Below are 27,529 nucleotides of genomic sequence, written 5' to 3'. Positions count from 1 at the left end.
AGGACCAGCAACAGAAAAGGCTCTATCCCCTCTGAGCTTCCGTTTAGCCCTTGGTAACTCCAGGAGCAACTGATCAGCTGACCTGAGGCACCGGGCAGGAGTGTATGGGCGGAGCAGCTCAGAGAGGTAAGGCGGGGCGAGACCATTTAAGGATTTAAAAACAAATAAAAGAATCTTAAAATGGACTCTAAAGTGCACAGGCAGCCAGTGGAGAGAGGCTAAAATTGGAGTAATGTGTTCCCTCTTACGCGTTCCAGTTAGGAGGCGAGCAGCAGCATTTTGATTTGTCTCATTGTGTTTTTGCCATGGAATGAAGACAACAATTTGTATCTTATATTGTTTAAAGGTGCAGTGGTCCAGGAGACTTCTCGGGGCTCTCCTCATGGGACTACCATGGGCTGTGACGTTTTTCACCTATCAGCCAATGGTGACGCTTGGTCCCAGAATGCATTGCGTCACAAACTGCACGCGCGAACTGTACACAGTAGTTAGGTGTTGTTGCTGTTGGAAACGGCCCGATTTAAATTTAAACGTCAGCGACGGCTACAGTAAGTGCACGGTAGTTACTAAAACAAACACCGCTTACTGTCTACATCCATGTCTTTGTGCTGCTAAGAGTCAACACGCGTGTCATGTCGTGTGTCAGCATGTCACAAGTTAGCCACAACAGCTGCTTAATGCTAAGGAGTGAGTTAGCTCGCTGGCTAATTTAAAACAAACGGTAAACTAGCATCGACATTAGCGTCTTTAGTTACACGATAGGCCTGTGTTGATGTAAATAACCCCCCCTGGTGTTTGGTGAACAGTGTGTGCCTTTTAAATATTGTACGTTACAAAGTAACTAACGTTTTATATTTATGAGTTTACCCGCATGTTTGATGACATGACTCAGCTATGTGGGTTTAGTTACCGTCAGCTAACGTTGACGCGTCTTTACAGTGTCTAGATCAGATTAGATTAGATCAGATCAGATTAGATTAGATCAGATTAGATATACTTTATTCATCCCACCACGGGGAATTTTACTTTTTACAGCAGCAGAGGAAAGTATAACATACACTAGAATTAGAAAAAAAAACACACACAATAAACACACAGAAATATCTGTAACCTACACAATGAACACGAAAAACAATCAACCTTCAAAACAGACAAGTACTGAGGATAAAAAGTGGCATGATATATAAAAAGAGTACTGTAATGTAAAGTGACAATAGTGTAAGAAATATTACAAAGAAAGTGACCATGATACAAATAATATTACAAAGAAATTGACCATGATACAAATAATATTACAAAAGTAAGTGACCATGATATAAATAATAACTGCAAGGTATATAAAAAAAAAAAATAGGAAAAGAAATTGCAATGAGACATGAACAGGAGACTACAACATGATCAGGTGGTGCAGGTGTCGCTGGTTAACGCAAAATAGTCTTCCAGTGTGAGTGATTTGATTTAAATCAAAGCAAAATACAGAAGCAGTGTGTTTTTTTAAATTAAAGGTAAAGGTTTGTAGGCATGTCGTCTTCACCCACGCAGAGAGAAGAAAACAACACTGTCAGCTCTGTAGGAAGCTGAACAGCTTCAGCCTGTGTGTCTTCACTGGTTTTGACTTGTTGACTAAATTATTGGCTTCATGATATGACATTCTTAAAAATGCTAAAAAGTCTTTGCCTGATGGTCAGATGATCAGCAGTGTCAGGACATCACTTTGGGCCGTGGTAACTTATGGGTATTGTCATTGTTGATTACATCAAAAAATATAGTTAGTGGATTGACTCAAAATAGTAGCAGCCCTGATCTTGACACTGATTGACTTGTGTTTGTTGCGATTGGTTCAGTCAGCATGATTGACCAGCGAGTGATTTTATATCTTAAAACAGTTGCAGCGATTAAAATTCCCATGGATTGTGAAAGCTGATCTTACATCTCGAGAAATGTTTTTGTTTCAGGTGAATCTTGGAGCTAAAGAGGCCAGTAATGACCACAACCAACATGGGTACAGTTCTTAAAGGTATCGTGCATCATCTTAGTTTTACTGCAATGAATCGCTTAACTTTATGACCTGTGGCTTAAGACTCTTCAATGTGTCTGCAGATGTCGTTGCCTATGTTGATGTATGGTCATCAGACAAAACAGCAAACTATTCAAAACCATTCGTTCAGCAGCTGCAGGAAATGGGAGCTCAGGTGAAACCATAGGGCACATAAACACATTTTTTTTACACACAGTAGTATGTATGTTTTGTAAAACCTAAATGCTGTTTCTTTCCCAGGTATCAAAAACATTCACTAAACAAGTCACACATGTAGTCTTCAGCAATGGTCACCCGGCTACATGGAGAAAAGCCAAGAAAAGTGACGTGAGGCTTGTCTCTGTTCTCTGGGTAGGCAGGTAAAAATAAAACCAAGAGCTGTGTACACTTCTTTGATATTTTTGATTGTATTGTTCTGAAGTTTTACAGGATCCTGTGCAATCATTGTTTGAATCAGTCAATGTGGCTTATTTTTGGTGAAACGATTTACAGATGTTATGACAACGGTGTACATGTGGATGAGCAGTTGTTTCCAGCGATAGATGAAACCAATCCAGTGTTGAAGAACAAGAAAGTGAGTAGAGTCAGATTTATATGTAGACATCTATCTATCTATCTATCTATCTATCTATCTATCTATCCATCTATCCATCTATCTATCTATCTATCTATCCATCCATCCCAAGCTGGGAAATTACAGTGTGATGTTTATGTTGGTGTCACAGTTTAAGCTGTCAGTGTTTGGTTAGCCATACATTGTGGTATCTGTAAACAAGATGTCAAGTGGTCCTTTTTCGAATGTTGACACATCTTTAAATATAAAAGACAGGCCTCAAAGGTCCTAACAATGTTTTAAGAACAGTGACCTTGAAAGCATTCAAACGTGCATTCATTTCTTTACTTCCAATTTAAAAAATTCTTTGGATTTGATTCACGCAGCATCGTTGCATGCAGCCAAAAGATTCTCCAGTAAGGACACCTGAAAACGACAGACGCATGAAGAAAAAATTAGACAAGATGATGAAAGGCTTGGTACCGAAACAACCTCTGGGTAAGAATGTTGCACCTTTCTAGAGACGTTCAAAACTGGAAAAAAGGATGTAGTTTTCAATTTCAGAATTACTTTTTATTCACAGTTACAGATGTGTCACCCATCATTATTGATGAAGAGAATGGAATAGTCTATAGCCCAGCGTTGAGAAGGTCAGATTACATGGCACAGCGTCTGAAAGACATGAAAGAGAAACGGGAAAACCTCTCACCCACAGGTATGTGCAGCAGTCGATCTACATGCTGATGAACTGTCTTAAAAATATTTCAGCACTTTTGAACCACCAGAATTTCACACATATGTCACTTTCTTTCAGCTTCACAAATGGTTGAATCCTGCTCACCCACCAGGCTAAAACCTTCCCTTGGAAGAACACCAACTCTCATCAAATTAATTTGTAAGACAAAATGTTGTGATCTTCTTGTTTTTGATAAAAAAGCTGGCAGGTATAGCAACAAGATGAAGCCAGATGGACACATGCTGAAATCCAAGCTTGGATGTTCCTGCGTCTATTGTCAGTGGTTATCAGGCATGCTGCTGCTTTTATTAGACTAGACACAGTGACTGACAGAAACAAAGCAACATTGCCACCCCATTGGAGCCTACTAACTGTGCAGTAATTACTCGTGTTTTGTGCTCATTTGCACGCTTTCGTCCAAAGCGACTTAGAATAAATGCATTCAAAGCACGTAAGCACAAGAGCTAGATTCCAGCGAACATTAGTAGTCTACCTCTTAAGTCAATAACTAAAAGCATGTTCAGTCAGGTATTTAGTTAACTGTTATTGTAGCGATGTTGGAACTCCTGGGTTGCTCGCCGTCCTAGTTCACATCATCATGTTGTTATGGTAAAGAGGACTCTTTCCCCCGAAGGAACAAAAGCAGTAATGTGTGGCTCCATCTGAGTGTCCGGTGGGGAAAATGGCAAAAACAGCTGGGTGTCTTCGATATTGCAGTGGTATAAAAATCATGTGAGCGGTAAACAAGTTTCCTGCTTGGTCTCTTTAATTACCATATGACCTTCATCAGCTTTGTATTAACTTCAGTTCTCCATAATGTGGTTCAGTATAGTCAGAGTCATTGAGGGCCATTAAAATCCAGCTAAGCACACAGACAAACAAAAATAAAGTATAGAAAGTCTAAAATACATAAAACTGATCATCATTCTGCTTTCCTCAAAATAGATGAGTCGGATGATGATTCCAGTGCTTCTGTTGCTGAACCTGCTTACTCGCCTGACAAGGAAGAAGGGCGGACACAATGTGATGTGACTGACCATGGCCATCTTGGACAACGCCACAGAAAAACCTCAGAGAAGCCGTGGATGTCACCCTGCCGTGATGTGCCAAAACGGATTTCAAGTCCTTTGAAATGTCCTGACTTGAAGGATGAAGAGGACGAAGCTGGGAGTAAATCAAAAAAGTCAAGAAGGACTCCAGTGAAAAAAAAGCCAGCAGAGAAACGCAAATCTGTAGGTTTATTAGAAAGTCCTCGCCCGGATAGAAAATCTGACACCAGCAAAAAAGAAAAGAGACAATCGCAGATAAAATCATCAAGCCCATCACCCAACAAATATGAAAAGGGAAAGCAAAAAATGAAAGCTGCTAAATCACATTGTGAACCCACTGTGAACTCCTCTAGTTGCTTTCCATCCCCAGCCAATTTAGGCAATTCTGCTGTTGAACTGTCAAAAGAAACTTTTACTTCATTCCAGAAAATGGAACAGAAAAAACCCAAACGAGCCAGACAGTCACTTTCTGCCTTGGTACGGTCTTGCACTTTATCATGTGACTCTAAAAGTGTTGCCTCTTGTTCCACTGATGGAGATGATAATGTATTTGAGGACTATTTCTCCCCGGCTAACCACCACCAGAAATCAAAAAGACCTCTTTTGCCTAATCTACCTGTAAAGACAGACATTCAGATTCCTTTTGAGTTGGGCTCTGGCCCAAAGAAGAGAAAACAAAGAAGTGAAAGCATTAAATCTGACACTAATATTAAAAAGAAGAAGAAACTGGAAGGAAGTCAGGGAGACAAAAATGTCAATCAGCAGTTTGACGAAGGCAATCAGCCTCAAAGTCATCCGCAGCAGGATGATGGTCCAAGTGCTAATGTAACACTCATGGCTAAAAGGCGACGACAAAGCACCTTGCCTTATACAAGCATCAGTACGACAAGTGATGCAGTAAAACGGAGAAGAGCGTCTACATCAGTGCGATCAACAACATTAACGGAAGCTATCGCAGTCTCAGAGCTGCAGAAAGACACTGACATCATTGCCCTCTCTGATACCTTGGAAAGTGAGTAATAAAGCTGCTGAGAGTTTAAAAAGCTCATAATGGACCCAATACTCAGATTTCCTCTGTTGCCCTTATCATTATGAACTGAACAAAAAAAAAATATTACTAATGGTGTTACGATTTTTTTAAGGAAGGACCCTTGAATTAGGAGGACTGGATTTTAAGTTTAAGTTGAATTTATTCTTGTACAAGAAGGAGCGTTTACCAGTGCAACACACGAGGGTTACAGAGAAAAGGCTCCTCGAAGAGCCTTATCAGTTGGTTCTTGTACATTTTTTAAATGGGCTGTCTCATACACCTCCCTCACTGATGAGTCTGCTCAGCAATGAACATTATGTATCAAAATGACACTTCTCAGGCCTGTTTCTCACGTCCTTTCCTCTCCTGTCCTTGAACTACTGATCTACAATAATCTCTCCCTGCCATCCTCAGCAAAACACAGTCCAAATAAGGGAAGTGCACGAGACATGCAAAAGACAGGAAACACACATTATATGATCAAAACATCTGAACCCCAGTATAAATCCTAATTTTTATAACGAATGGTGTTTGAACTTTCATAGTTGTGGAGGTTTGTGACTGTGCATAATCCCTGTATATGATTTCAAAAGGTCTGGGATTAGTGAATGATTCCCTTCAGCTAGTTTTTCTGGAAGTTTTATAAAGTTTTATTTCTGGATGTCACGAATAAAGAAATTATATCAATGTAAAAAAAAAACTGAGGCCTTTTTACGTGAACATTTTAATGTTCTGTATGTCTGTCTTTTTAAAGGCTTGATTCATAACTAACATCATAAACTTTATGCACACATATAGTATGTCTGTGTGTGAACAATTGCAGTGTTGATTGAGATCTGTCTCTGCATTCCCGCTGCTTTCTCTCATAATTCAAAGACATACAAGTTGTAGGTGAATTCAAATCTCTGCTCATATTTGTTTGTCAGTGTGTGACAGACTGGCGACCTGCCCAGGGTGTATCTCATCCAGCGCATGCTGAAGCCTATACCTGGAATCGATGATCAGCACTTAAAGTTTCCTAACTGGAGACATTTCATTGAAATCTATGCCTTCTTTTACGCTTCTGTTTGAAAACATGACTGATGTAAATGATTCTTATAGTATCGGCAAACATTAATAACTTACATTTCATGTTAGTTTATTAAGACTTTCTAAGACTTACCGATGGCTTTGATTTGACATTTAAATCAGAGATTGTGCACCTCATTTGACGTAATGAATCATTTACCAATATATATATATATATAATATTTGAAACTCTATATTTTACATTTTATTTAAAAGGTGTTTATCTTGAGCGATATTATTAATTTATGTTTATTAATTTCTATTTGATTCAAGTGAATAGTCTGTTACAGTTTTCAGCCAGGTGTAAATGCAAAAGATTAGAGATGAATAAACACACACGCACCACGGTGTCTGCTGTGCGATAGCTTGAGTGACATCCCCCTCACACTGTTTTCAATTGTTTCTCTTGTTTTCAAATGTAGGTAAAGGAAATGAATGTACGGTTGCAGCTGGTTTAACTGAGATCCCCTCTGAGGGCGAAGAAAATCATAATAAGCAAGTCAGCTTGAGTCTTCAGAAAATGGTCAACACAACAAAGGTAAGAGGTTTTTTATGATTAGCTGAATTAAATTGTGCAATTAGGTGATTTGGTGTCAATTATAATGATTGAATTTGAAGGGTTTTTTTTTTCACTGAGTAAGAAAGTTTTCTGTTATGAGTATTAAGTGGGGAAGATTAGTGATTCATTAAAGCTATGTTGTGACATGGGCTTGCTCAGTTTTGATTATAAAGTGTCCTATTTGCTAATTTATATACGTTCTAACCTTTGTTCACTCTTGTGCTTTCATGTCAGCTATAGTGGGTGAAGCTGACTTTAAACCAGTCACAGTTTGACGTGTGACTCTCTCCTCATTTTAGTGAACTTCTTAGTTCCTGAACCAGAAAGTGAACAGAGTAAAACTTTTCTGTGTTGTCTCACAGTTTGTGTTCCTCACACTTTCATTTTCTTGAGCTTATACTTTATTTATCTTCTAAAAACTATCACAGCTGCAAAATAGGATCATTTGTGGTTTTCCGTAATATAGGAAGCTTAGGAAGTAAACTAAACATGAGCAGTGTGTGTGTGTAATGCCTTTTTAGGCATTTCCTCCACAAGGTCATACACTTCCATAGCTGTAGGCGTTTGACGCATCTAGCCAAGAGGTTCTGTCTGGTCCTGTGAGCTTCCTGTGTTTTTGCCTCTGTGATAGTAGCGTACAACTTCCTCGCTTGTGAAATGCACCTGGGCTCTGTTTTCGTTACGCTGGTAACCTCAACAAGCTGTAGCTGAAACAAGCCAACCATGACGTCATCTCCCCCTGGGATCTGTTATTGTAGGCTGATCGCAGAGATGTTGTAGTTGTTCTCTTAGTTCTGTAAATATCACCATAACAGATGCATGTTTAAGCGTGTGGCTTCATTGGCAAACAGTCATCTTGAATAAGTACTCTGAGGTGACACAGATAAATCTCATGTTGCTTAACACATAAAATACAGCAGATTACAAAAGACCCCTGGTGTCTGAGACAGATCCTATATAAAACAAGAGTCTTTGCTCCAAGTCAACTCTTTAGTGTCAATTATCCATTTAAGAATGATCCTCTTTAGGGGTCAACCAAGAACCTGAATAACACCCATTGTTTCCCTATTTGAGCTCTTTTGTTCCCCATCTCCTTATTTCCTGTCACCTCTCTACTGCCAGTTATATAATAAATGCATAAAAATGCTCCAAGAATGCTTTGAAATATGAGTTATGTAACTCTATCAACTCAATATATTACCTAAAAAATCTGTTGAACTAAGGTTTAAAGCTAAAGTCTGAGGGTTTTTCATACATCCTTTTAAGTCTAAGGTTTTTTCAAGAGTCAGAAGTAGTCATACTGTGAAGAATTTCCCTCATTTGTGCTGGGAGCGCTTGTGCTCGGAGGCCGTGCTGCAGTTCACACCAGCTCTTTGTCAGAGGCACATTATAGTTGAACTCATTCTTCAGCGCCTGTTTTCTTGTGCCGCTGCCAGAACATGTTCATTGCATACAATAAGAAGTCCCCTTTGAAGAGCCCTCAGGAGTAGCTGCCCATGTATTGAGTTGTTTGACTTAGTGTGAAAGAGCTTAAAATGAGCAGATTTTTCTTCTCACCTTTTGGTTTTAGCAGAAGGTAGCCCTGTTTTGGATCATTAACAAACTGGAAAATCTAAACTTTTCCCTTTTGAAGAAAGCTTCTGTCAGGACAAGCGAGAAGTAGTTGTCATGTGGTGATGCGAACCAACTCGATGACTTTCCATCTTGCTTATTAGGGATAATGTGATGTCTGACGGGTGTACGTGGGGGCTGGTGGATCATTTTGGCACCACTGTGTTCAGAAGGCCTTAACCCCTGACTTCCAGCTGGGAGACCAGATATGAGAGTGTGGCAGGAAAGGGCCCGGTGGTCCTGTTTGTAACTGCTGCTCAGGTGTTTGTGTTGATGATGGCTTGCTGTATTGGGGTCAAAGTACGAGGCTGGATGGACCACAGTCGTCAGGTTAGAAATTTACAGTTCCGCTTCAGTGGCTGTGAATATGTTTTTCCCTACTCATGGCCTTGGTGTTTGATTTCCTTTTTGGTCTCTATGCAACTATATATCCGGCAGGGTTATTGAAAGTGCACGGTCTGTCTGCCTGGAGAGTAATGATCCTGTTACCTGTTCAGTGCTGAATCACTCAACGAACCAGTTCGCAATACACCTCTTACAGCTAAAAGAAACATAACGTGTTACATCTTGAGACATTTTATGGAAATTGTCACGCAATATAATATGACTTTTCACACTTGTGAAGAACAGAGTGAATAGAGCTTGCAAGGAGCATTGAGCACAGACTTAGATTAATTAATCTTTAAGAACATGTTGTGTGATGATTTGATTGATTTTACATTTGTTTGTACACTATTAGTTGAACGATCCATGATCATTTAAGTCCTCCCTGTCATAAGGTTTGTGTCTTTGTTTTAGGCTATGAGAACATTGGTCATGACAAGTATGCCCACTGAGTAAGTACCTCATACATTTAAAACATAGATTGGTTACAACACTTTTAATATATACAACATTTTTAATATATCATTTAATTAATGGTAAAACAAAAACATTGTTTAATCCTTTCTTTTGGATTCTTTCTACTCTATTCACCTCTTGTAGGCAGCAGCACACAGTGGGTCAGGTGGTGAAAACACTGGGTGGTTTTTCAGTCGTTGACCGAGTTTGTGAGAGCACAACTCACGTGGTGTCTGGGGGTCAGCGGCGGACTCTCAATATTCTGCTGGGCATAGCTCGTGGCTGCTGGATCCTCTCTTTTGAATGGGTATGTAGTTTGTGCCATTATTGATGACATGATGTTATTTAAAACAATGATTTTAATTTATCCTTTATTTTCATTGGTCCTGAGTAGATCCTGTGGTGTTTGGAGCAAAGACAGTGGATTCCAGAGGAACCGTATGAACTTTCAGACCGATTTCCTGCAGCACAGGTGAGTAGCAGTACTAGTTTAGTAGTGCTAGTAAAAGTGTCTGCAACAGAAGTACTACCAACATTAAACGTCTCTGTTAATTTGTCATTGATGCAAACAATTAGATATATAGATTCTCAGTTCTATCTCAGTTCTATCATTCATAAATTTGTGGTTTGTCAATCCAAACATCCGTTTAGGTGATTCATTTTGTGGCCTATTACATTCTGAATGAAAAGCAATGTGGATGCCTGTTAATTGGACGTTTTTCGCACTGTTAGTCTCCTGTTTAGTTCTGGACAAGTGCCAAGCTTAAGTTAGAGTTGCTGTTACTAAAATGCTTCTTTTTACAGACAACAGAAGTGATTGTATTTTATTATACTTTGTAGACCAGTACATTCATGGATTAAATTCCTTCAGTGTTAGATTTTGTCTATAAATCATTTTCACTATATAAATCATCTTTGTAACACCCCTTTCTGACACTCAAAACTAATAAACACTTGTAAAACCAAAGCCGAGGAAGTTGGACGGAAACCTGCTAATTTTTATTACCAGTCATCCATTTTCAGTCGGCTTGTTTTTCCTGAAGCATCCTGTGTGAAATGTGAATGTAGCCTCTTCCTGAACTCGTCATTCATGAATCACTGTCATCCTCCTGCCAAAGTGAGGGAAGACATACCGTCTTGATACAGTGTTTCCTATTGAAATTACATGATGTCTTTTGTTGTGTCAGACAAAATATTTTAATGTCCCCACGGCCTGTCATACCTTTACTCTGACGGCGCATCCAACATTTGGCAAACAACATGCTTCCCTCTTTTCATTCAGTTTCTAGTCCTGTAGAGCCTGGTGTTGCCTTCAGCTGCTGTCAGTAATGATAGAAGCTGATTTTAGTCAGTGGGTTTCATTCACATCTCTTTCATATACTGTAATGTAAAATGATGTGTCTATTCAAATAAGGATGGACCTTGGTGATTTGACAGTAAGTAAGATTAAGACTGAAGTCTACATGTCACATGAGGCCAATGTGTGAATTCAACTTGAATTTAACCATAAATGTTCTACTGTAACTATCCCTTAATATGAAAGCGTCACCAATAAATGATCACGACTGCTCTATGGCTAAAAAATTTAATCTATATTAACCTGATGAAGAACTGTACCTTGATCTGTCAGGAATTTAATTAATTGAGACATTCCCATCTAGTTATTTTATCCATAAACAATTTATCGAAAAAGTTTCCCCCCAAGATAGACATATGAAATGACAATACCCAGTGGTGTATACAGTGATAGAGGGTTCAATCCATATTCCCCATATTAGCTGTACCTATATATGGAGATTCAATTAGAAAACTGTGATTAGTGACCTTAAAAGCAACAATAAAACTGCAACTTTAGAGCATGTAGAGTTTTTATTTTGTACTAGAAATGATAATTGACAATTGTGCATTCACCAGGCAGTTCATGGTGCAGAACAGGACTATTGTGGACTTGAGAGTTAAGGCACGTGTCTCAGCTCTCTGCCTTGTGGTATTTAAAATTCAACTCTCGTTATATAAAAGCTAGTAAAAGCATCACAGTCAAACACTCTAAAGAAAAATCTAAAGCCAGTGTTTAGTGGTGAGAAATTCAGCTTCCTCATCTATACATCTTTCTCATAAATTCAGTTTGCTGTAGCTTCAAAGGAAACTGCAGAATTATATTAAAAGAAATCCTCTTAGTTTATGTGCAATGAAATCGTTAACTATCTGTAACAAATCTCCATCATATATAATAATGTTAAATATAAACCTTAAAATCTACATATAAATTAAACAACAAATGTACATACATTCTCTTGAGAAGAGCAACATTATCTTAAAAGAAATTTGTTCTGTGACGTTTTTACATTTGCATTTACATTTTAGGCATTCAACAGAAACACATAACAATTACTTTGAGCCAGTTGTTTATCTGCAGGTTGTACCATAGTCTCTCTCTTTCTTTTTTTGATTTTTTACAATGACCCAGGCAGCTATTATTTAAAACATAGTTAAAAGGGTGCTTAAACTACAATAAAATCATTCAGACTTTATATGAATTAATGTCACATTATCTGGCCTCTCCTGTCTGGTTAGCTAGCTGTTATTAATAACCTAAAGTTATCTACAGTCCTAAGTATTTTCACTATAGATATTTCTCATTTTTACAGTCCATATTTCACACTTTCTTTGCAACAACCCATTTGATTCAAATTATTAAACACATAAACATGCACAAAATATGTCTTTTCAAAGATATGTAAAATATTTTCAATAAGTGCTTTGGCTCCCTTGAGAATTTTTTGGTTTTGCCGTTTGTTGCTGTTTGTCAGGCAGAATTTACTTCCCACGTTGTTTTGAATCCGATAGTGACAGTTCAAACGGAACCTGAGAAATCTCTTGGTCTGATCATCATTGTAGTGGATTTCAGTGAGTAGCCCGAGCCTTTCCAATAGTACCACTTGATTCCATTGAAGCGATTTGAGTTTTGGCCTTGTTGGTAATACATCCCATTCAAATTGGATGGACCACAGGCATCAAACCACCAACCTAGAACATCAAACACACATTATCAATTTACATGTTGCCAAAGAGGACAATGCATATAACTCTTTGTAGATCAGACATGGTCTTTTATTTAGTAGGATATAGTAAACTGATTAAACAGGTAATCTCTTTCACTCTTGAAAGACGGTGTGTTTTGTAAGTTGTAAAGCCTTGTTTGGAGCTTTTTTTTTTTTTGGAGCTCTTCTGCACCAATCGATGCTGACTCAAGTTACATCACTTGAGGCACTTTATCAGACTTCACACAATTCCCTCTGGAGCCATAAAAAGCTTTATACAGCTTTTTTTCATATATGCAGTAGCTCTCCCTAACGGCTGTAAACAGGCTTTGATGTTAAAAATCAGTGGAGTCGATTGAATGGTTGAATTGGATTGAAAAGCATCATACTGAGAGGTGTGTCTAATCATTTTTCAGCCCTCATTTATATACAGATTTACTGCATTCAGCAATTTGTGATTATTCAAAACAGGCAGGTTCATATTTATAATGGCAGATCCTGCTTCAGTCTTTTCACTGAGTCAGTGCCACTTAGTCACGATTGTGCATAATGTGCATATTGAGTCCCCTGTGAGAGACCCCTCATGGGAAAAAAAGGGACAGGGTTAGGGTTTTCTTGCTTTTATGCTCACTTGGCAGACCCCAAAACAGAGGGAGACAAACTTCTGGCAGTGGAGTCACTTTAAAGGGAATGGAGGAGGAACTCTAAGCTTCAAGAGGAGAGAGGGAAAAGCTCTGTTCCCAGGCTATTAATGTCAGCCATTGTAGGGGCTGAATTCCCCAATGAGATGATCAGTGATTAACTCTAAGCTAATTGTGCTCTCTGACCTGGTCACAAAAGTACAAGAGCGCTTAAAATGCCCTTGAAGATTTTTGGGGGAAGTGCCAAGATTTGGGTGGGTGGGAATGTGTTTCAAAACAAGTGGCATCAGAAAGTGGCGTTATTATTGTGTTTTCTTGACCAGCACAAATATTCAAAAGCACAAGTTATTTACAAGAAGTATTTCTTACCCCCTGTTGTCAGTTGTGAACATTTGCAAACACATTTGTCGTTGTCTGCATCCTTTGTACTGAAATCACTTCCTGGCTGCCCAATGCTGCTTATTTTGCCTGCAGTTCCACTGTAGCCTTTAAGGTGTATCCTGTAGAATGGAAAAGGAAAAATGAAGGAAGAGGAGGAGGAAGTCCATGATTGCTGTTCCTCAAAAGGCAACATCCCACTTACTTATACAGTTATTTTGCCATAGCTTTTGCTGTATCTAAAATGGGTCTTGGCACATTCATTAAAGTGTCAGCTATTTGCATTACAATTTTTCTTTTCTGGTTTGTGCAGGGATTTGTGCAGTGCTATTTGAGCAGCTTCTTTGTAGGAGTTGTTTGGACTTACTGAGCCAAGTAACTGAAGACCAAATTGGTCATAGTCAAGTAGACTTGAGACTTGAATAGAAGTGTGTTGAATCACAGCATTTCAAGGTCTGTTTGTCAAATTCAAAGGATGTATCCATTCCACTCCTGAAATCAGCCAAGGTTCGGAAAAGAAAATATTCTGAAGCTTTTGTTTTTGCCAAGAGGTGCACATTAAATGTTAGAACTCCAAGACATCTCATGTATTTCCTATTTTTCAAACACTGACCAGTTTTATTAGATTTTCTTTGGGCTGCTGCCAGTACATTGGTATCAGGAAGTATATACTCTTATACAGCAAAGAACCTCCAACCAGAGGAATTTCTATAATGTGTTTTGTTTGGAGGTCAGTATTTAGGATCATGAGCAATTTTCAGGAGATAAAACTATATATATGATAAAATCCAGGGGCACTGTTTGTGTGTGTGTCTGTCAGATATAAATCATAGAAGACTGTAGAATTAATCTTTCTTGTGCATTAGTGCGAGGAGTTAACAACCAGAGCAAATTCAGTGGAAATCACCACACGTGCTGTCATTATGTCTCATCTTTTATTTCAGAGAAGAGAGACAATTAGCTTGTTATCACGCTGAATTGTTACTTCTTTAATCCATCTATTTGAATTCTTTCGTCTAAAGATGGTGATTCAGGGCTGCTTTTTATTTAATTCAAGAAATTTCAAGGACTTTTGCTTTTGTCACTTAGATGTTAGTTTCTTTATAATTACTTCAAGGCTTTGAGTTTTGAGGCTGTGCTTTAGTTACACTCTTTAAAAATCTAAAATCTAAAATTCGTGACTTTGTGAGTTTTTGGTATGTGTTCAGGATGGCAGACTTCAAAAGCTTGTAATACAGGAGCATTATTGGCTGATGGGCTTCTTTGTCCTTAATTATATTGGGTTACATGAGCTGTAAAGTTTTGGCTTAAAGCAAAAAATGTAATTATGTAAGTGGCAACAAAACAACCGATACATTTATTTCTTTTATGTTAAAACATACCTGTAATTTTGTGCTTCACTGTCGAGAGAAAACTGGTCATATTGTGAGAATCCAGAGTTTCCTTCCCAGTCGCTCAGCTGGATCATGAGTTTGTATGACTGTTGACTCGTGAGTCTGGAGACAAATTCATTTCCTAACCAGAATTCACCTGAAGGTTCTCCAAACCCCTGAAAAGACACAAAAGAAATGTAATAAACCTTGTTGAACCAGTTAACAACAGCCAACAGGGACATCATGTACAGTACATTTCTTGGATATTACACTGGTTATATTTTCCTGAAACTAAAAAATCGCTTTCAGCAGTTACATGAAACAATCTCAGATATTCACATTCACAATGAGATATTGATAAGAAAGAATGCTGGATTAAACTGAGCTTGTATTGTGGTAGGAATAAAGGAAATGGCATGAATGCTTTCCTCTATAATGATTGCTCTGTAGGGACTTGAGATTGGACTTGAGATTCTTTTTGGCATGGTATTGGCCCATTTATCTCCTACTTGGCATTGACAATGCTGGTCACTATTTCTGGGAATCACAGAGAAGCTGTTTTGATTGTAGATAATAAGCAAAGTTTTGGATGCACTTGCAGAAATATTAGTTATGTTGACTCGTACTAAAACGATTGTCGTTTCAGAATATTATGGGGGGCTTTGCTTGCATTATGTTTTTCGAAAGCAGGTGGTGATCACTTAAGATCTCTGTCTTTGAAGTTGTATTTGCCTCTGTGCACAATCACCAGGCCTTTAAACACTTTAAGTCTTTGGCCAAAACCAAATCTGGCATTTGGACTGAAAACCGTAGCCTAGGTAATATTTTTTTAAGGGAAGAATTTCTTCTTGATAGCTTTTACCTTTTTGTACTCTTGCCACGTACGGTGAAAGTCAACATGACCGTCAAAGCGTTTTTGTAGTACTGTCCAGCCGCCTCCTTCTGTCTCCATGTCACAGAAAGCCTTCAAACAAAAAGAAAAAGGAGATGGCGTAATTAATAATTCAAAATAAATTATCTTTAAAGTGTCTGTGCTCATTTATAATTTGACAATGGTGCCTTATTGGAGTCAAAACAAATGACAAGTTGCAGGGAAGCGATACGTCCAAGTCTTATCCGTTAAAAAGTATCTAGGGAGATCACAGTTTTAGCGCAAGCATGCACATTATTAATGGAAGACTGAGAACATTTTAATTTAACTGCCCCGCCCTCAAACACAATACTGTTTACTGAGGCCTCCCAGCAGCGTGCAGTGTTTTATTTACAAGGTTGTGTAAGTGTGTGTAGTTCAGTGCATGCCTGCACTGTCATGGCATTATTTAACTGGTATACAAACGTGACCTTGCAAGACTCCTTTTACAACCAGATTACTGGTTATTTATTTGAGTTTTAGTTCATTCGAGAGCCCTACCCACTTAAATTAGTCTGTATCAATGGGCTTACTTTACCTTAACCTCTGTTGTAGTGTTGGGTAATGTGAGGATATAGACTCCACTTTGGGTGTTTCCTGACTTGAAGACAGCAGCGCAGTCAATGAATGTGGTAGGAGGAGTGTCCTGCATCATGACAGGTTTGGTCTCTGCAGAAGAAATCAACCTTGTTCATTTGACACAACACAATTGTACAGCAACGAACTGTCCTCCTTTGATAAGTTCACATCCCCTGGAAGAAGGCCACATTCATTGCCTTAGTGATTTGAAAGTGAGGTAGGTGGTAACAAACTTAAAACTTATATTTGTTACATAATAAAAAAAGAGTGCATACGTAGTCTGCCTTTCATTGATAAGTATACTATAGCATAAAGAGGTTACAATGAACTGGAGTGCTGACTCACCTCGAGCTGAGCCAACAGAGATGGTGTGAATGAGGTTATTCACGGTCTCCAGCAGGTCCTGCTGCTGACGATGCAGTACAGTGTTGTTGGAGGAGACTTTGAGCAGCTGCTGCTCCAACTCGCCTATGATGGCTGTCTGCCTCTGTATTAGAGTCTGAAGCTGCTCCTTTTCCTCTTGCAGCATCTTCAGCTCCACCTGCCTCTGCTCCTCCATATCCCCCACCTTCTTCTCCAGGTAGCTGAGGACAGTTTTGCACATTAACTCAATGCTGTGCTGTTAGTGAGTGACTAACAGTCTGTTTTTTTGACATGCGATATGATGCCCTCACCTGTTTTTGTCATTCAGCTTGTTGATTTCATTTGTTTGGACAATTAGTTGTTTTTCCAACTTGTTTGTTGACAGAGAATTTTCGAGAAGTCGACGCTCAAGCCGAGTTGTATGATGAATAACCTAAAAACAAAAGAACAAGGTGAAGCAGTCAGGCGGCAATTATTTATTTAATAATATTATTATTCATCATAAATTGGAGTTTAACTCGCAACTGGAAGCAGGTTGTGTTTCAATTAAACACTGATCTATTATTGATCTTCTACTTGTATGTGAAATTATGCAGTTTCAGTTTCTGACATTTCCCAGTTTAAATGTTAATATAGTGTTCAAATAACAACACGACTTAGAAAAAACAAAGTAAAAAAAGCATGTAACACATAAGAAGGTGTGGCAGAAGAACAATTATCAATGTGTGCATGAAAATCCTAAATGACGTAACAGTCCTAAAAAAAAAAGTTCAGATATTCGTATTTGGTCTATATTTCCATTAGTGGATCAACACATGCCCAGTTTGCACTTCTGGAGGGAACAAACAGCCATTTGCAAAATGGAAAAACATGACAGGAAAGAACAACGAAATTCAATACAGCAGACGTACCTGAACAAGGGAAACTTCCAAAATCCACCTATTTTCACAGACAGACGTATTGAACTGAACTCTGGGGTTGGGGACCTTGCCTCTAATTTCCCATTTTGGAGGAACTGAACTCAGCAAAAAGCAGGTTGTTTACATGGATCCTAGCTATGTGTCTCCAATGGAGCTGTTGATGTCTTTGAACAGACGGATGTCTGATTGTGACAAACTGATAGACCCTTTCTGTGGGAATACGAGTGGTGCTAATAACAGGAAATGCTGTACAGTTGGCTCACATAAGGTCATTGACGTGTAGCCACAATAATAAACTGACGCAGTCATGCCTGTTTTTCCCTCTGCTTATTTTTCCCCTAAGCTATGTTATTTAATGCAGTGTACCACAGAGAGCATATTAATGTATTCATGTCAATTAAAAACAACTGATAGGGTTGCACCACATTTTCATTGGCACGTTGATCTGGTGCAAATCCTATTTTGCTTTTACGTAAATAGCTGTAAACTGTTCTGACAGTTTCTCTGTGTTCTGTAACAGAGCATGTGTGCACTCTGTAGCATTGTTTCCTTCTGTGTGTTTAAAGTAGCAGGCAGCGCAGCCTCACCTGTGCCTCCACGTTGGTCAGTTTCCTTGTTTGCTCCGCAGTTTGACTCAGCAGGTTTGTTCCTATTTCAATCATCGTAGCTGTGTGGTTGTGTACAGCGGTCTGTTGGATTTGGACCAAGTCCTGCTTCATGCTGTCCTGTATGTAGTTCTCTAGCTGCAGCACAGAAGAAAGACAAACAAGGAGGTTTTGTTGTGCATACACAATTTTGTATTATTCATATGATAGTTCAGAGATTGGTAAGTGGCTGCTTCTCACTACAATCTGCTTCTGTAATGTTGCACACAGAGCAGCTCTGTTTCTGTTCTTGAAAAATTTCATTTGTAGTTGATGAGAGAGATTTCTTCGGAAACAAAGACTAACGTTTGAGTGTTTGTTATCATTATACATTGAGTAGAGTGCAATCAACACCATTGTCATAGAAATGGGAGTAAATAAAGAAAGCAACTACCCAAAAGCATTATCTCCGACAGTGAGGTGTCAGCTGTTTTTATCAAATTTAAGTATTTAGTGACAGAATCCTACAAGACCAAAGAGAACGAAAACAAAACGAGAAAATAACTGAAACACTGAAAGACCTGTACAACATCCAGCTCCCAGTACAACACAGAAAATGTCTATCCCAGTTCTGGAATAACAAGCAAACAAAGATTCATGTACATAATAGATTTGATGTGGTTTGATTTCATAAAGGAAGCTGAAAATGTTCAAAATATCTCATTTCCACACCCACTGGGAAACACTTGGACTTTCATTGTTGTATTGTTTTAATGTCTGACTCGCACATCAGTGCATAACATTCACTGGTCTCACAACAACGATGTTATCAATTTCAAAAATCTGTATTACCCTATTTTCTATATTTGTATGCTATAAGTGCATGAGATTATACATTTAACATCTTATCTTGGAAATAGATCGATGGTGTCAGAGTATCATACGGATCCACTGTGCTTCATCCATTTGAGGAGTGCTATAAGGATAAACAACAATTTTTAATAGTTTCTATTATATGGTGTCAAGTATTTTAAAACAAGAATGAAAGTCATTTAGATGAGTCGTCTGTTCTGAATTTGGAAAGTACTTGTTTGTGATGTGTTTTCATAGCAAAGGAATGAAATAATCAGAATCTTGAAATAGTTTATTATTTGTATCATAATGACTCAGGCGGATAACAAACATTTACAGTTTTGGTGTTTGCCCATATCAAACCTCTTCATCACAGGAATAATACAATGGTTCAGATGCCCTCAGGGTGGAGAAAGGTCAATGTTTCATCTTTACGAGATTTGTTCTTATCTACCTTACAGTATTGCCAGATTTAGACTGAGACCAATCATTAAGTTATTTCCTGAACGGTGTTCCTGAGTGGCAATCAGGTCACACGACTCGTAAACAGGATGGAAGTGTTGAGTGAGGAGTTACATCCTTCATGACAGTACGACATGTGTGTACAACTGGAAACCAGCGTCAGCTGAATGTCTTTGTCATCTACAGTAAGGTTTCATAATCACTCTTGTTATTTACCCATCAGTCAGCAACACAACCGAAACAGCCAGTTTTATTATTATTTATCTTGCGGCAAATAAAATTAGCTGCAGCAATTAGCGCTGATTTTGTTTGTCTTCCTTTCATGACTTCCAGTTTATTTATGTTCTTGGATACACACAGGGATGTGTGGTAGGTGGAAGGTTGTCATTTGAATTGCTGGCAGGATGTCCCATTGACACTCAATGATCTAATCAGTTGTTTACTCTGTGTGTCTCAAAGGCGTCAGTAAGGAATGACTGTGTTCCTCATTCACATGAGAGCGTGACAACAAAGTGTTTTCCTCAATTGTCATCTACCGGTGCGGCATAAATAGGAGTTTCAGAAATTAGGTGACTGTGCTTAAATAAATAAATCACACCTGAAGGAAGTATATTTCAAAATAATGAACTAAAATAACACGGTCGTAGATGATAGGAAGGCTACTTTCTGTCGACATCCTGAACATGTTTGTGGGATAGCAACATGAAGCTTTAACCTGACAGTCTGACTCCTCAAAATTAGACGGTTACTTTATTTATAATATTACTTATTATTTTACTTATATTATTTAAACTCTAAGCACTTTGATCCATCCATCAAACTGTAAACTCTTTAAAAGAGATTTATAACAATCAATCAATCCGTCAATTTCCTTATTTTGGGGCATGGGGATAGGTTCACAGCGCGGAGTGGGGTATACTTTATGCATCTTAGAAATCAGAAGTAAAATTTTATTATTTGAATACACATAATTCTAAATGAATTAGTTTTTTTCCCACTTCTATTGTTAGAATAAATGTGGCTTTCTTATTTTATCTGCAATGACAGAAGTTATAGACCTCACTTCTTTCACAAACTTTTGACATGAACTTTCTGGGTTGCTAAGATATTGATGGACATAGCTCATATGCCCATTGATGGATCTTTACATAGTCTAATGGCTCCGCTTTCTTATTGCAGTGCTGTATTTAGGTTTAATATTTAATAGTGAGAATCTGTATTATATTGGCTGCAGTTCTTTTCTTTATGGCAAAATATCAAGTTCATTTTAGGAAAGAACGTTTGAGCTGTGAAACTTTAATCAGCGCACCTTAGCTGTGATTTCTTCCCTGCTACATTTATCTTCTGTTGTGCAAACTTATTTGGTAAAGTCGCACAACAGAAGAGGATACAGGAGCCCTCCATGTACGTAATAAATATGTAACCTGACTGAGGCAGCGCTTGAGCTGTCGTCTATGTGAGCGTAGTTACTGAGTAGCGGGATCTAGATCATGAAGAACATCAAAGGAGAGTGCCCTCTGAGCTCTCCTGCGGAACAGATCAGAGCTTGTTTTATGTTACGAGACGGGAATTGTGTGATCAAGCTGTGAGATGTTCTTGTCTCGTCTAGCTTGTCTTCTATAGTTGAGATCCGTAATAATGCTCTGAAGAGGGGGAGATTGCTTCTTTCACTCAAAGTTAATGGCTCAGCAAACTGAAAGGAAAGTATGCTTCCCTCGTGTGAACACCTGTGTTGAAGCTTTGTCAGTCATCAAACCCATTATGTCCCTTTGCACTAAATGAAAGTTTCTCGCAGACACTCACACAGTACATTTATTTTTTCATTTTGACATTTGCAAGATCAGAGTAAATTCCCAAAGAATCAACCAGTCTGAAAAGAAAGAAAGAGATGAACTCAAATATGTCTGGTAAGTCTTGGTTTGTGTTACAGCTCTGATGCATTTAGACAAAGTTGTTTTTGTTAACATAAACCTTGGCTCATTTAAACCGACTTTTGTTTAGTGGAGCAGTTCTGTCACTGTTTTATTTTGCAGTGTTAGTCGGACGTCTCTCATGTTAGTGCATAACAAAGAGCTAGTGGTTCAGTCTGAGCCTGAATTATCTGCAAATCACATGAAAACACAAAACAGCAGTTAGCCTTGAAACAGGTTTCCTGTCATTCTGCATGTTAACATTTGCAGATGTTCCATGTGCTGAAGTATGTTAGATGACTGTACAAATGTTTGAGCAGGAAATGTGTCAAAATCAACAGCTCATCCAAACATTAACCTCATGTTCTGTTCCACGTGTTTGGTTTTTTTAAACAGCTACCTTCTTTGGCTCAGTTTTCAGGTTATTTCTTAGCTCTTCAGCTCATTTTGTTTGTTTGAGTTTACACATCATGAATAGACGTCAACCTTCTTCTACTTTGAAACAATCACACTGAGATCACAGCTCCTTATGCTGATGCGATATCACGGGTGTGACAACTGTACCTTAAGCAGCCACTGTGTGTTGTTCTCCATGGTGATCTCCAGTTGTTCCAGCCTCTGAGCCGACTCGTCGTCCACGGGGCCATCCTTCTGATAGTTGTAGTTGCTGCTCTGGGTTTGGCAGTTGTCCTGTTCAGGCAGCAGGAAGGTGTAGCTACATGGCCCGTTTTGGATCTGATACTGTCTCTTACCAGCAGCACTGTATCCCATGCCCAGACCAAGGCAGAAACTTAAAACTAGTAAGTCTACATTCAGCAACTTCATGGTGGAGTTATTTGTCTAAAAGTAAAGTTAGTACAATTCTGACTCCTTGGATTTTTCCTTAATCTCCTCTCAATGACTGGAGGTAGTTCCCCAACCGCATCCAAGTGTAAACAATCCTATTGAGGTTCTGAAGATCCCTTTTATTACCTCTCAGTGGTAGGAGGAGAAAAAGCCATCAGGAATTAGTGGTAGTGTGTCATTCCCTTAGGTTACCGGTGGCAGACTGCATGTGTTCGCCTTTCATCAAGCCCCCAACCACTTGTTTGAGCTGCCCATGGCCTCTCTGATTAGCTAACCATGAGTTTAAACCACTCCCCACCCCCCTCCTCACTGTGGCCAGTCACTGTGAAGAGCAGTGAAGTAGAGATTCCTTTCAGTACACACTCACTAAACAACACAGAGGAGCAGATGCACAAATCCACACACGTTCTACTATATCCTCTACAATACCCGCATGCCCCCCACCCGACAGTTGAACAGCTACTCAGGATGCAGCTGTCCACCTTCAGCACACTCTGTGATAGTGGCCGTGTCCATCCCATTCATTGAGGAATGTTTCCCGGCCTACGGCAAACACACGAGCATCTTTGAATGGGAAAGATGGTCGTGTGGAAGGAAGGAAAAAGTCTTTGTTTGAATGGCATTCACTCTTTCTACACATATTCCTACTAACTTTCCTTACTTTATAAAAACAAAATCAAATCTTTATTTATTTATATATATATCTTAGATATATATATATATATTATATATATATAGATTCTCCTTCGGGTCACGTAAAGTCTGGCTGTTTGCCACTGACCGCAAAATAATCATGACTTTTTATTTGCATCTGTTTCAGGGTAGATTTATGCAATTTTAAATTAAATGTACTTGGCAGATCTCTGTCTGAGTCATAGGTATAATGAAATTTATTTTTATTTGTTTATTATTTTCTTTTAGCCTCTAAGATTGGAAAAATCATGGGAAAGTTTTGTGTTATGTTTTTCTTACAAAGAAAATGCAATTTTGTAAGTTGGCTACGTTGGTAAATTAAAGAAACGGTTTTTGAATATGTGGGAAAGTTAGTGAGTGTTTTCTGTATCCTCTCCCAAAATAATTAGGAGACTGGTTTCCCATACAAACTTTACCTACCGATGCTCCCTGACACAAATGGAAAGTTTGGGGTCTTTTCTCCAACCTGACAAAGGTTTTGCTGTCGGGGGCTCTTGTGTAGCAGTGGGGAATAAAGTGCAGGTGTGTGTGCAGGAAGAGCACTGACATAGGAGGATGTTTTTTGTCCTATACTGCAGGAATTCAGTAGCTTCACTCTTTACTTCCCCTAACAATAAAATCTCTGAAAATCAGACAGACCTTGGTCCATCTGGTCCATCTGACTCAGCTTTATAATTGTTTTACCTTGGAATAATCACATTTTAGAGTTGACTGCACAAATTGAATGTATTTAGTTTTGACAGGAAAGCGTGAGATGTGCCCTCTGCAGTTAGATAGAAATACTGTAACAGAATTGTAGGAAGTAGGCTGATGTAATAGTTACTGCAAAAGGGAAATGCAACATATTTAAGGCACATTATCAAAGAGGAAGGACTTGTCGTCATTCCAAAAACATTGACTTATTCAGGTGTTCCAGCTAAATGACTCAAACGGTAGATTTAATGGCAACAGTCTTCGTATTTCGGTTTTATGGTTAGTGAAATCACCTGACAGGGAAATGAACCAGCCCCATGTACATGAATATAACACACATTACAGTTTCCTGCTGAATTATCAAGGCCACACTGTATTTCTCTATACATCTCTGTATAGTGTGCATCATTTATACTAGCCTGGTGTTGGTTGTTACAGAGCAGCACAAGCTGCCTGCCTTTTTATCTACAGAAAAATGTAACATCAGCGCATCGGTGGCTGCAGAGATGTTGATTAGGTCATCAGAGTAAGGAGGTGTGATTTCCCATGTGAAGAATAAATACTGTTGCCAGCACTGTACAGAGCATCCAACAATTTCAGGAGTGTTTATCAGAAGGAGCTTGTTACCACTGGCATCTCTATGATCTGTTCTCTAGAGATTTAAAAAATTCAGCAAATGCATCAAATGGGCTACGGATGAATATTTTAAGTGACATGTTTGACAGCGGGTTAAGTTTTATTTCTTGTAAAGTGCCACCTTAAAATGCGGACGGATTTGTGGGTCATGAGAAACTTATCTTTAGTGGACCAGAGTACAAGATATAAAATGAAATGTGCGCAGATCCAGACTGCTGTTTAACACACCACAGCAAGTAAATCTGTGTACTTAGGACACTTAACGGAGGACGGGTGTCCATGTCAGTTTGATGATTTACTCTTATCTTGACACATGTTCTCCGTATATATATTCTCAAATTGATTAAGGCACCCCTACAATCTGGCTGGTCTTGTTGTTTGAAGCAGTGAAAGATTGTTTGTCATATAACTAAACGGGTAGAATCAAGTTGGCGACACGCATCTTTTTATTTTAACTATTTGAAGCCAAGTTTACTTTTTGTGTCAGCATTTTATTTAACTCTTTTGCCCTTTTGTGTTGAGCTGTTTTTCCTCGTTAAAAACTCTACCGTCTCACATAATAGATGTTTTGTATACAGTCTTCAATCATTCCCTTTAAAGTGCACAATGTGGGTTAATGTTAACCTGACCCTTCCTCTGAACCCTCTGACCAATCCCCAATTACTCGACGTAAAGTGAAACCTGTGTGAACACTGTCAAAAGACTAAAAGTCTTAAAGCTTGTTTCCTGGCATTCAACTTAGAATAGAGCAGATTGTGCCCTTCAGTTTAGCAACTGACCCCTGCTGGATACCGAGCAGGCATGTAGTGAGAGCACAGAGCATCACTCACCAAACCCAGTAAGACACCGAACCTCAAAGAGCTTCACATGCTCTCGGTTAGCCAGACAGAGCTAACAGTATCCTGTGGTTAATGTGGATTGCCTTAATGTAACCAGGCACATAGTTTCGTAGGTCACAGTAGTACCACTCAACATCAACAGTGATCTTGGAGTTGTCTTAGTTAAATTTATTAATAGTTTGTTCAAAGAAGTTATTCTACTGTAATAAACGTATGGTTTCACATTCAGCAATGATTTACTAAGCGGACTTAAATTGGCTCTCATGGTACATTCAGTATTTCAGTAGTGGTGATCCAGAGTCTGTTTCATGAGCCTCAGAGCCAAATTGATAAAGCTGTATCACAAGCAGCCACCTTCAGGCCAGTTTTGGTATTGACCAGGAACCGAGCCATCATTATTGTTTTTGGTAACACCTGTCCTTTTCCTACTATAACAAGTCGAAATGACTGCTGCAATGCTTATTGTTATTCCTTCATAGCTGGTAAACAGAGTTGCAATTAGTCAGAGTGATTGAAAACACCTGTGTGTTTTAAATTTAAATTTAAGCTGATTTGACTTGAAGCTGTCAAACTTATTACAAACTATAGTGAGTTAACGAAACCTTTTTCACAGCAGAAATAGAGGAGGAAGCAATGATACTAATTAAGGCTGCATTCCATTCGGATCAGTTAGCGGCTGCTGTTGTGGTGCATGTTTGTTCACTGGAAAGTCTCTGCTGCAACACATGGAAAGGATGATTTCTTTTTAATTGTGTAATGGCAGGGAGCAATAACTGGGTTGCACCAGCTACAGTAACTACTAATTCGTTTGTATTTTAATCAGATATCTTGATTATTCGGGGCATAACAGTTTGGACAGAAAATCATAACTAAGGCAAGTGGCCAATCGCTGATAAGAGTTTGATCGCACACAAATATGTTGCAACATGCGGCTGGAGTCTCATCAGGTTGCCTAGCAACTGCACCCAGCCACGATATAGACTATGTCTAGATTAAACAAACAATACTGAATGTCTTCATTGGTGAGCTTTAGAGGTGCTGAGGTGGATTTTATACCTTCAAACAGCTGTTTCCAGTCTTTGTTCTGAGTTAAGCTGACCCGCCGCTGGCATATTTAGTGAGAGTGGTATAGCTCGTGTCATCTAACTCCTATTAAGAAAACAAAGACTGGGGTTTCCTAAAATGTCAAACTACTCCTTTAACATTTCTGGAAACTGCGATTACGCAAATGTTGAAAGCTTATAATGAGTTTATTTTAAAAAAAGCAGATCAGTGTCTGGGTTTTCTGGGGGGGTTTAACAGTGCAGCTCAACAGGATCAACATCTGCGCCACCTGTGTCCTGATTCTCAACTCTGGAGATACTTCATCTGGATGGCATTTTCTCTTCCCAGATTTGTCGCCTCCAGAGGCACCTGTCTGCTGGGGAGCACCAGCAGGACCTGTTTCAAAGCCAGCCCCCTATGTTTGTGTCCCAGCACTCCCAGCCACCCACTCAGAGTCTGGTGGAGCTGATCCAGCTCTGTGGAGGAACAGTCTGCAAAACTGTGCGGCAGGCGGGTATCTGCATAGGGAGGTACAGCGGCAGGAGACCAGAGGGAAGCAGGATCCTGTCTGAGCAGTGGGTGCTGGGTAAGACATTTTCTGCTAATCTAATAACGTTAAATGCTCAACACCTTCATCATGTCACTAATACAGTAACTGCTTCTCATTTTTGTGTTGTTTTATTTTCAGATAGTATCACGCATTTGAAGCAGCTGTCTTACGATAACTACGACTTGGAGTGAAAGCTGATGTGTTTTGTTTTTTAAATCCTTTTTTTTTTTGTGGTTGTGAAGTTTAATTTTTATTAATTTTATACTGGACAGTGCCTCTGTTTATACCTTACAATGTTCCTCTTGTGCAGATTTTCTTTCCAAATATTTTCAGGGGCTTTGCATACATCCTCATAAATGTTCCCTTTTTGAAGGCTTTTAGTCAGTGGTTTCCATGGAAACATGTTACTTCTAAGGACTAAGGGCTAATGGATCAACCATTAAACAAAGCTCTAAATTACTGTGAAAGACGGAAAACTGCTTTGAACATACTGTATCTCCATTCTTTGTTATATGAATTTTTTATATATGTATATGAAGTATTAACCACTACTGCGTAACAGCGTGTTTTTTATAACGAGACATGAGATTGAGCCAGATTATTTTTCCTTTCCAACAATGTGATTTTAAAAATACTTACTGAGCCAGTTCATCAATGGAGATAACTGAATACTGAATCCTTATAGAAATGTTTCATGATGTCATTGTTAATAAATGCCTTTCTAAATTTTT

At 38.8% G+C, this 27,529-nt stretch overlaps 2 protein-coding genes across 5 annotated transcripts; one reads left to right on the top strand and one right to left on the bottom strand.

Annotated features, from left to right (window-relative positions):
- Nucleotides 1-363: 363 nt before the first annotated feature.
- mcph1 (microcephalin 1) lies at nt 364-27,529 on the top strand. Of its 4 annotated transcripts, none has more exons than XM_027277347.1 (15): nt 364-548; nt 1,956-2,017; nt 2,101-2,192; nt 2,279-2,397; nt 2,531-2,612; nt 2,978-3,089; nt 3,175-3,306; nt 3,406-3,486; nt 4,273-5,388; nt 6,897-7,012; nt 9,443-9,480; nt 9,629-9,791; nt 9,879-9,956; nt 26,597-26,834; nt 26,937-27,529. In XM_027277347.1, the coding sequence occupies exons 2-15, from the start codon at nt 1,984-1,986 to the stop codon at nt 26,987-26,989; spliced, it is 2,454 nt and encodes an 817-aa protein (XP_027133148.1). In that variant the 5' UTR covers nt 364-548; nt 1,956-1,983; the 3' UTR covers nt 26,990-27,529. The 4 variants fall into 4 exon arrangements, 3 of the variants coding, with proteins under 3 accessions (XP_027133148.1, XP_027133150.1, XP_027133149.1); XM_027277349.1 differs by having other exon boundaries at nt 368-548; nt 2,279-2,389; XM_027277348.1 differs by having other exon boundaries at nt 368-548; nt 26,941-27,529.
- angpt2a (angiopoietin 2a) lies at nt 11,340-22,968 on the bottom strand. Its single transcript, XM_027277352.1, has 9 exons — nt 22,062-22,968; nt 18,277-18,432; nt 17,081-17,202; nt 16,752-16,990; nt 16,366-16,496; nt 15,780-15,881; nt 14,927-15,093; nt 13,536-13,666; nt 11,340-12,511 (listed from the first exon to the last, which is right to left on the bottom strand). Exons 1-9 carry the CDS (start codon nt 22,320-22,322, stop codon nt 12,339-12,341), a joined length of 1,482 nt encoding a protein of 493 aa, XP_027133153.1. The 5' UTR covers nt 22,323-22,968; the 3' UTR covers nt 11,340-12,338.

This window comes from Larimichthys crocea, chromosome III (genome assembly GCF_000972845.2).
Source record: "Larimichthys crocea isolate SSNF chromosome III, L_crocea_2.0, whole genome shotgun sequence".
Taxonomy (NCBI): Eukaryota; Metazoa; Chordata; class Actinopteri; family Sciaenidae; genus Larimichthys; species Larimichthys crocea.
The sequence above is the reverse complement of the archived record's forward strand: the minus strand, read 5'-3'. Positions and strand labels throughout refer to the sequence as shown.